Raw genomic sequence first — 11,334 nt, forward strand, 5'->3', positions numbered from 1 at the left:
TTCCATCCTACTAGGAGAGGATAGAAGGATACAGGATAGCTGGGCACTAGGGACATCTGGGCACCTCAATGTAAAATTGGCCATTTTGTCCAAAATGTTAAAAGAAATATTATTTGAAAAATGGTCTTACGTAATGTGAAGTGTGACCATGCACGGTACATCATTATCAGACTCGATGTTATCCTTCAACTTCTTGTTTATGCCCCAAAATGACTGGATATACAGGTTTTATTGCAATTGTAGAAATATTAGACCTGTCTTGTCGAATTTTCTAAAAATAATATGATTAGAAAATTCGACAAGACAGGTCTATACTTTACTTAAAAACATTTTCCAAACATTAAATTTTTTTACATTTAGGAAAAAAAATGACAATTTAACACAGAGGTGCCCACTCTTCCTTGGTGCCCACCTATCCTGTTACTGGATCGAATACCCCCTGAGGACCAGGGTTAAAGAACCACTAAACCATTGAAACATTGTTGTTAGGTAGCCTTGCCGAGCCATGTGACCCATGGGACAGGGGTCTTATCTCCTGTTTCTGTAGCATGAGGTGGCTTGAAGTACATGTCGCAGCGACTTACGCCCCAGTCCAACCCTTGATGCTGAGTGCAGAGCAAGGGAGGCATTGGGTCCTTTTTTTTATAGTCTTTGGTATGACCCGACCGGGGGATTGAACCCCGACCTCCCGAGTTAGAGGGCGGGACACTAACCACACAAGGCCCCCCACTAGGTATATTAGTAAGGATAATATTGAACATAAAATTTCCTGCCTTGAATACTATATAAAATGCACTTTTTACTGTATTTCAAATTTATTGTACAACTCACCAGAAAATAAAACCAATTATATTACGGTTGATTTTTACACCAGAGTTAAATGACACTCAGGATTTTACTGTGCAACTGTGTGTGTGTGTGTCCCAACAGTTGTTGGTACACGAACGGACTCCGCTGAGACAGTTTGGGGTTAATGAAGTTGTTCATTTCCTCTTCTCAAACTAACTAAACGGTTCAGAAATTCAATCCAGCTTTCCGGTCAAAACAAACAGCACTGTGAGCTTGCAACCAATGTGTTGCATTGCTACAGGGATGTTGACACCTGCTGACTGCAATTTCCTTTCCATTGTTTTGTGATGCATTGGGTGATACTAGATCTCTGCTCTAACTCATTGGTTCTCAAAGTGGGGTCCGGGGACCCCCAGGGGTACTTGAGGGGGTTCCAGGGGGTACCCAGCTAAATGTGTAAATATAGCATCAGAATAATTATGACCTTTTATACTTTGGCTATTCAAAAATAGCAGATATACAAGCTCATGGCGCGGCACCGAGTGCCGTGCTATGAGCTTGTAGATCTGCTATTTTTGAAAAATCTTGAAAATGTGTGCAAATCTTTGGATATATATTTTTTAAAGCGAACATTTGTAACTACATTTTTTGCTTCTGGGGGTCCCTGGAACAAAATATTTTTAGATGGGGGTCCGCGGCCAAATACATATAATTTTGGGGGTCCTTGACATAAAAAAGTTTGAGAACCACTGCTCTAACTAACCCACAATCTCAAAACAGTAATGGTGTTGTGCCACTTTTTACAGTATTTTGACCTCTGATATTATAAACACAACTTTCTGGTACAGAAAGTGATGTGTAAAATGTTGGACCAAAAAGGCAGACTGAACAGAGATAATGTGAAGGTCGAGATTTTTTATTACAGTGCAATGAATAAATAACCTCCAACTCAGACACATTGTTGGTTCTTCATAATTCAGGTTTGGATACGTACGGATGTACGTATGAAACATGGCACCCAAAAGTTATGAGTCTTTTGAACATGACTCCATTCAGATGCTCTCACAGGCAAAGTGATGCGGAACAAACATATCAGATAACAGAAATCACAAAGGCAACTTTTGTTACAAATACGGAACAATTAAAAACGGAAATAACCCTAACCCATGCCCAAAACAGCAAGTTTAAAGTAGTTAAATACTAATTTGCCACACTATGGATGGTTCTTGTTCACACACACACACACACACACACACACACACACACACACACACACACACACACACACACACACACACACACACACACACACACACACACACACACACACACACACACACACACACACACACACACACACACACACAGCTTGTGTAGGGAGGGACCTTGTGGGAACTTGTGCATTCACTCACATTAGGGGGAAACCGTGTTATCACCAAATGACACAGGACGTTTACAATCCTCAGTGTCTCTGATTTCTTTATCTGGGAAATGCATTATAATAACTATTATCTGTTGTGTACATGTGCCATCTCTAAATAATACATTTTGCCATGCATGGATGGAGTGTCAGGTTAGCCTCAACTAGGGAGGCTGACCAGTGTCTCAGAGGTCACTGGTTCGACCCCGCACGCATAGGTGTAAGGGACTTACACTGTACTTTGTGTGTTCTTTTTTTCAAACTACACCAAATATCTTCACCAAAAATAGCAGGTCTTGAAGCTCACAGATGTGAGCTTATAGATCTGCTATTTATTGGAGAATGTTCCCCCCAGAATAGGGATGCTGGGGTTTCAAGTGGTTAAACGTAATGTATTTTCATGTATTTTTCATTTTCAATCTGTCCTAATGGAAGCGGATATTCTCTCAAGTTTTCCTCGTGACATACTGTATCTTAGGGGAAAATATTTACATATTTACATACCGTAATATATGACATAAATGTAAGATGCTGTAAAGTAATGTAATTCAGGGGTGCCGTGGATGAAAAAAGTTATTTACAGGGGTGCCCTGAGCCCAAAAAAGTTTGACAACCAACCACTGATCTAAAAGGTACATTTCAGAGGTTATTTTAGATTTCTTTGGCTATTCAAAAATAGCAGATATACAAGCTCATATAGCACGGCACCGAGTGCATGAGCTCGTAGATCTGCTATTTTTGAAAATTTGTGAAAATGTGTTGAAATCTTTGAACAGATATATTTTTAGAGAAACTCAAATCTTTGCTTCTGGGGGTCCCTGGAACAAAATATTTTTGAGATTCTTTTTTTTATTCTTTTTTTTAAACTGTTAACATTTTTAGAATCGGCCTCAGGTCTTAATGGGGTCAAGTGTTATACCACACCTAACCGACCAGTTGTGTGATTAGACCTACCACTTTTGTAATAGACAACGTTATCTTCAGTCAGTGTTTCTTCACTTGGGCATATATGTCATCATTTGGCTCGTTAGCGGTCTCTGTGACATTGGAGCTAGTGTGTGCACGGCGCTGTCCCGCTTTGACCTCTGCATACTCTGTGTTCGGTTCTGGTTCCGTGACCTGCGACCGTGACCCCCTGTTGTTGGACTGCATCTTGGAGAAGTCGATCTCGCCGTAGTGGATGTCCTCGTCCACATTCTGACTGGCCGGCACCCCAACCAGTTGTCTCTGTTGAACGCATGAAGTGGAAAAGCAGTGAGTAACATTACATAAAAATTATCATGTCATGTGTTCCAGTGATTCTCAACCCACTGGTGGGCCGTGAGAATACTGCAAGTGGGCCCCCAAATAATTGGCAAAACACTAAGATTTGAATCATAATGTAACATTAATATTAAAAAGATTTTTTTTCATTTTTTTTCTTTAAAGCCTTGAAAAAAGAGTTTTCATTGTTATACTGATAAATAGGAACTTTGCAAATTGATCCAAGCAGGAATACAATCGATTGATTGATCACTAAAATAAACATGCTCTGAAAATACCGCTGTTGGCTCACATTCCTGAGCCAATAATTTGATGACACTCTGTCTGTGGCAGGAGACTCAAAGAGACTCAAAGAGTCTCCCGCTGAACGATGACCTGGTCATCAAATTATTGTCTCAGGAATGTGACAAAAACAAAAAACTTCAAGGCTTCATTAATTGATAGAAAAAAAAATGTAAAGTAATTTTTTGGGTGAACTACTCCTTTAAGAAGAGTAAACAGTAATTAGACCCTCCAGAAAAATGCGATTATGCGATCGCAGAATTTACCGCATAATCAGCAAAATGGCGCATAATTATGCAGGGGTAACGTTTTTTCAAAAAGGCTGCATCGCATAATATGTGCATCGCATCGCATAATATGCGTTTCGCATTGCATAATATGCGTTTCGCATCGCATAATATGCGATTCGCATCGCATATTTCCGCATATTCCGCAACTTTTCACATATTTCGCGTATCGCATATCGCATATTTCGCATAATATATTGCCGCATATTGCCGCATATTTCATAACTTTCCGCATATTTCGCAACTTCCCACAATTTCACCGCATAAAATTGAAAAAAAAATGCATATTTCATCGCAAAATCAAGGATTTTAGCCTGCATAATCAAGAGTTTTAGCCCGCATAATCAAGAGTTTTAGCCCGCATAATCAAGTGTTTTAGCCCGCATAATCAAGAGTTTTAGCCCGCATAATCAAGTGTTTTAGCCCGCATAATCAAGAGTTTTAGCCCGCATAATCAAGAGTTTTAGCCCGCATAATCAAGTGTTTTAGCCCGCATAATCAAGAGTTTTAGCCCGCATAATCAAGGATATTTGCCCGCGTTTTTCTGGAGGGTCTACTGTAAGTAATAGCGATACAGTAGTAGCAATTACAAACCAGTCTTCAGTTTATCTGTACTGTATACACTTCAACTGACAGCACACAGCTCGTTTTATAGCACCTTATTTAGATAAATAGATAATTTTATATTATATTATATTATATTATATTATATTATATTATATTATATTATATTATATTATATTATATTATATTATATTATATTATTATTATTATTCAGATAATTTTTATTTCCCATGGAGAAAAGCCACGGGAACGTCAGATTTGTGTCAAAAGTATATAAAACTGAAACTTTCCAACCTGTGTCTGTGCAACTGAACGTCTTGAATGCAACCACCTGAAAGACATTAACTTACCATTAAAGGTGAAAAAAACAACAACAACAACAACAAAACATTTGGGATTAAAGAGTGGACAGAAAGAGAGGGGATGAGTTGACATGCAGTGAAACTGATGTAATCCTAACATTAGCAAGATCATGATCTTCCCTTGGTCTCTGAGGTTCTTTTCCTGTCAGTGCCTCCCTGCACTATAGCTCAACTTTTCTAACCCCCCCCCCAGATTTAGTCCAAAATATAAACTGTTGGTAAATTTTTAACCCATTCAATCCGGGGACGCATCTCTGTCATTTTAGATTTCTTTGGCTATTCAAAAATAGCAGATATACGCGCTATGAGCTTGTACATCTGCTATTTTTGAAAGATCATGAAAATGTGAGAATATATATTTTTTAAAGCAAACATTTGTAACTCAAATCTTTGCTTCTGGAGGTCCCTGGAACAAAATATTTCACAAATGTTCGCTTTAAAAATATATATATTTAAAGATTTGCACAAATTGTCATGAATTTTCAAAAAAATTGCAGATATACAAGCTCATATGAGCTTGTAGATCTGCTATTTTTGAATAGCCAAAGAAATCTAAAAATGACGGTCTAAATGGGTTAAATGAACATAGGGTATTTCTTGGTTGATTATGGTTAAAGTTGGTGACAAGATTTTGTAATGTTTAGCCTCAGGGTACATTTATACATAATAATTGCATGACAAAACATGTTTTCAAACCCTGGAATGGACATTGGGTATATACGTATGTGGACATTCTATTTTAAAAGTGTAGTCTGAGCCTATCATAACAGTGTTACACACTTACCAAATGGAGACACCCAGGAAGATCATTAAAATAACCACAGTGATGATCACTCCAATGATAGCGAGAGATGATACAGAGGGGTCTTCTGATCCTTTAAGAAAGTGAGTATAGCAGAGAGTCATTCTTTATGATGATGCATTGCTGAATGGACAGACATAGAAAGAGAAATGTCCTGTGACCAGACCATGCCAAATTCATACCTTTAACCCTTACCTTTACTAACGTTACTGCAACATGGCCATTTTTGTATATTCTAAACAGTATGTAATGTAGCTCAGGTTAAAACTAGGGCTCTACATACTGTATCCAACAATAGAACCTGAATCTCATCCACCATTCCACATAGAATACTTCTGGATTTCAGTGGTGTAAAGTAACTAAGTACATTTACTTAAGTACTGTACTTAAGTACAATTTTGAGGTACTTTTACTTTACTGGGGTATTTCCAATTTTCTGTACTTTTAATTCTACTCCACTACTACATCTCAGAAGCAAATATTGTACTTTTACTCCCCTAAAATTATTTGAAAACTTTAGATCTATAGTTACTTTGCACATATACATTATTACATTATAAAACATACATTAACCACTTTAGCCCTATGTTATACCTAAGCTATTTGAAAATAGCAGATCTACAAGCTCACAACGCGTCGCATCGCGACGCGTTGTGAGCTTGCAGATCTGCTATTTCCAAACATTTAAGTACTTTTACTTTTGGTACAACCAGGTAAGTGATATTTTTTGGTATATACGTACAGTACGTACTGTATATATTTTTTGTTGAAAAGGTTAAAGTACTATATCCTGATAGTAATCATTGCTACAGAGCGTTTGTTCGGTCACAGGGGTCTCTCCAGCTCTTTAGTAAACAGAATATAGTACATTTTCAGGTAGGTGACACATTTTAAGCCAATCAGTAAAATGCAATTTCTGTTTCTGTTTAATAAAGAGCTGGAGAGACATGGGCGACTCCTTTTACTGAACAAACACTCTATAGCAATGAGTACTATCAGAATAGAAAGCTATTTAACACTTATTTTGATACGTATTTGATACCAATACTTTTGTACATTTACTAAGGTAAATTTTGAATTCCGGACTTTAACCTGTAACAGATTGCTTCTATTGATACTTTTACTTAAGTAAAACATTTGAGTACTTTTTCCACCACTGCTGGTTTTACCTTCAATCGGCAGATCAATCGGCAGATGAATCTCAGGTGAACGCTGAGTGCCGAGATTATTCGTGGCCTCACAGTAATAAGCTCCACCATCGTCCGCGGAGCTCACATTGAAGCTGTAGAAGTATCCAACGGACACGTTGGTGGTGGGTCCGTCTTTGCTGGTCTTGAACCAGATGAAACTGTGGACCCGTGGTTTGGCTGTGCTGGTGCAGGTCAAGTTCACCCAGCTACCCACTGACACCGCACCAGCAGGACTGATGGAGGCCGACGTCCGCTTGGGGGAGTCTGTGGAAGATTTGAGAGAGGAATCTCCATGAGCAAATGTACCTTCCACACGACAAAAATAACGTGGTTATAGCATTAACATATTATTAAAGGTAGGGTAAGTGATATTTTCGGGTTAAAACAAAAAGGTTTTTGTTAAAAGGTTAAAGCTCTATACTGATAGTAATCATTGCTATAGAGTGTATGTTCAGTAACAGGAGTCTCCCTGTTTCTCCAGATCTTTATTAAACAGAAAATTCAGTTTCAGGTAGGTGACAACATTTCAGAGAATCAGGAGAGAGTATCCATTTATCAGTTTCATTTTTATAGTGTTCCAGTTCCAATTGTGCTCATTTCTTTGTGTCATCACTTCCAATTTCACTTGTCTAATCTGTATCCTGTCTGAGTTCCCGATTGGATATTGGTATCCTGACCTGAAAATGCATTTTCTGTTTAATAAAGAGCTGGAGAGACATGGGAGGGAGACTCCTTTTACTGAACACTCTATAGCAATGAGTACTATCAGAATATAGAGCTATTTAACATTTATTTTAACCAAAGCAAATCACTTACCCTAACTTTAAGTGTTACGTGTTGAGAGAAAGAGAATCATAAAACGTCTTACATGAAACATCAAGACGCAGCAACGTCTTATTTGTTGTTTTGAAGTTGCTTTCTGTTCCGTTGACAGGGTAGTGAACTGAACAGCTGACATTGACACCATCGAGCTCTTCTGCGAGTGTGAGCGTCATCTGTGATCTAGCTGTAATGGTCCGGTCTGTATTTTCCTCTAACTGTGTCTGCGTGTCAGCATCCCGTGAGGGGTTCCACTGCAGGACAGGGGGGTATGCGGGACAAGGAGCGATGGCTGAACAGGTGAAGGTAGCAATGTCACCTTCCTTCTGCACACTTGAGATGTTGTGTGTCGTGTTGGGGGATGGAGCATCATCTGTGGTAAGTTTAAAAACATGTACGTGTGCTGCACTGATTTGTACAATATATTACAACAATATATATTAAAAGATTTGCACACATTTTCACGATTTTTCAAAAATAGCAGATCTACAAGCTCGTAGATCTGCTCATTTTGAATGAGCCAAAGTGTAAAATAACGCTTTTTAGCTCAAATAAAAAAATGACACAGATGCGTTCCAGGTCTTAATGGGTTAAAAAGAAGAGATGATATACAGGTCACTGGCTGACTCAATCCTGTGGTGTTGCACCTATTAAGCCTGAGTATTTGGATCATAGACTTTCTACAAAATGTCTAATGCATGGCATAGCATAGCACTGGTCTTAACCTCCTATAAAATAACAGGCAGTGATACTATACAGTTACAATAATACACATAACACCATCAACAATCGATCAGCAGGTATCGTTGTGAACATACAAATGTCCAGGAAGTGTCTGCTGAACAAACATCATTGCTTCATGCTCACATGAAGTTGTTGAAACCCTTATGGGTCAATTTGTACACTCTCAGGGTTAAATTAACACTCTGGATGATTCTACTGTACAACTGTTGTGACATTGGTGAACTCCACTTGTGGTTAATGAAGCCGTTCACTTCCCCTTCTCAAACCTCTCTAGTTGGTTCATACATTTAAACCAGATTTCGGGTGATAAGAAATTTAAACCAGCTTTCTGCTCAAAACCCTTTCTCTAACTAGTGTTATCAACTGTGTGTCTTATACACATTTTGATCTGCACTGTACATATAGTGGCGTCAGTTCAGCAAAAGCTAAGGTATGGCAAGGTTAGGGTTGCCAACTCCCAGAGATGAAAATAAGGGACACTTATCCTGGGCGCACGGCAAAGCCCAGGATTTTTTTTTTGGGGGGTCAAAACCTCCGAAATGCATAGCAAACTATGCATTATACCTATAACACTATGGTCACAATGGTCTTACACCTGCATTAGGATACTATTCATATTTTTTTTGTTTGTTTTTTTCTCTGGAGAAATGGCAAGGTATGGCACCTGTCTACCTTGGCCCAATTGACGCCCACGTACAAAGCCTAAAAACTAATTTTCAGTTGTCCAGTATTGTTATAACATTGAATAAAACTGTACTAATGAAAAGGAGGAAACTCTCTTACCAGTAACTGTTATCTTAAAAGGATCATCAATTGCTGTTGCTTTGAATGCGTTATTCACCACTCTGAAGTAGTAATCAGCTGCTTGATCAGTGGTCAGATTGTAAAAGATAGTGGTGCAGTTTCTCTGGCGGAGGTCTCCAGGAATCTCCCCTTGGTACTGGTAGGGATTAACAGTTTTACTACTGTTGAAGATCACTCTTTCCGGATGGCCACCAAAATGAGAAGAATCCTTCAGCCACACTCCAAAGGTGTCTCCTGTGCCGCTGAACAGCACTTCGTCTCTGGTGCTGAAGTTACATGGAATTTGGACACATGAGCCACTTAATGCTTCCATCGTCTTTGGTGTTGTAATGAATAGGCTAGCCGGTTCAGATGAGATAAGATGTATACCTGAGGGGGAAATACAGTTGCAGAATAAGAGATGTAAAAACATTCTACTCCACTACATCTCAGAGGCAAATATTGTACTTTTACTCCACTACAATTATTTGAAAACTTTTAGTTACTAGTTACTTTTCAGATATAAATTATGATATTATGAAACATACATTAACCATTTTCAAACATCCTAGTACTTTGACTTTTGGTTCTTTAAATATATTTTGATGCCAAACATTTTGACACAGGCCTTTTACTTGTAACAGAGTATTTCTACATTGTGGTATTGCTTTTTCCACCACTGCTAATAAAATATATACAGATCATATTGTTGAGATTATATTTATTATAAACATAATGCTGGTATTTCATCCTACTAGGGGTTACCCAGAGGACCAGGGTTAGGAGCCCCTGAAAACCATTGAAACGTTGTTAGCATGATGCTGCAAGGATCATGTTGAATGTAAAAGATCCTGTACTGTGACTGGACATAGAGCTGCCTATTTCAAATGTTATTTATAATGTACAACTCACCAGACAGAAAGAAGACCATTAACAAGCCTGTCAAGGCTTTCACATACAGTGCTGCCATAAACCTGAAAATGAACACAATACTTGTTATTTTTGTTATAGCATTTAATAGCATTTACTGAACCATGAAAGGGCTATGAGCCTGGGATTACAATAATTCCCTTAAAGAGCAGCGGTGTAAAGTAACCAAGTACATTCACTCAAGTACTGTACTTAAGTACAATTTTGAGGTATCTTTACTTTAATGGTGTATTTAAACATTTCTGTACTTTTACTTCTACTCCGCTACATCTCAGAGGCAAATATTATACTTTTACTCCACTACAATTATTTGAAAACTTTAGTTACAAGTTACTTTGTAGATTTAGATTATTATTACAAAACATACATTAACCACTTCAGCCCTACAAAGCATAGCATAGTGAGTTTGTAGATCTGCTATTTTTCAAAAGATCATTATACATTTGAAAACTTGCATAATGAGTACTCTTACTTTTGTACTTAAAGCATTTCATAGCAATATTTTTGTACTTTTACACAAGGAAATTTTGAATTCCGGACTTTTACTTGTAACAGAGTATTTCCACACAAAAGAAAATGGTACTTTTTCCACCACTGTTAAAGAGGATAACAGAGCTCACCTGGTAAGAGTGTATACCACATAAATAAGGCTATAGTACTTCCCGCAGCAGGCCTGAATTCAAGGCTCTTTCCTGCCCTTCCTGTCTCTCACTGACACTGTCAAAGAATGAATCAGAAAAACAAAGCCTTGTTTGGTAAGCCTCGACTTACAAATAAGAAAATGAAGTAACGCTTCAAAAACAACAGGAGTGCGACATCCAGATGACCAGCTTCCCCTTTGGCAACACCCAGGGGTGCAGAGCTGTCCGTGTGTGAATCACACTTTAGAAAATGATGCAGCAGTTTATCTTGAGGTAAATTATTAAGCTTGACCAAATATTCCCACAATCAGGTAATTGTACGCTGAATATGGAAAGCTTTCGGAACACTGTCCAAACTTTTACCTTTTGCCATGACCCAATGCATCGGGGCATGGAGCCAATGTGTTGAAAGAATTGCTACAGGGATGTTGGCACCTACAATTTCCATTCCTTTCCAT

The 11,334-nt window shown here is 38.3% G+C and overlaps 1 protein-coding gene across 1 annotated transcript; it reads right to left on the reverse strand.

The window, feature by feature from the left end:
* Positions 1-1,758: 1,758 nt before the first annotated feature.
* LOC308076682 (B-cell receptor CD22-like) lies at positions 1,759-10,980 on the reverse strand. Its single transcript, XM_080417087.1, has 8 exons — positions 10,856-10,980; positions 10,218-10,279; positions 9,306-9,695; positions 7,828-8,151; positions 6,939-7,223; positions 5,752-5,842; positions 4,900-4,936; positions 1,759-3,436 (listed from the first exon to the last, which is right to left on the reverse strand). The coding sequence occupies exons 2-8, from the start codon at positions 10,273-10,275 to the stop codon at positions 3,194-3,196; spliced, it is 1,428 nt and encodes a 475-aa protein (XP_080273213.1). The 5' UTR covers positions 10,276-10,279; positions 10,856-10,980; the 3' UTR covers positions 1,759-3,193.
* Positions 10,981-11,334: the final 354 nt, after the last annotated feature.

Source organism: Gymnoscopelus braueri, assembly GCF_963280865.1.
Source record: "Gymnoscopelus braueri genome assembly, chromosome: 21".
Classification (NCBI taxonomy): Eukaryota; Metazoa; Chordata; class Actinopteri; order Myctophiformes; family Myctophidae; genus Gymnoscopelus; species Gymnoscopelus braueri.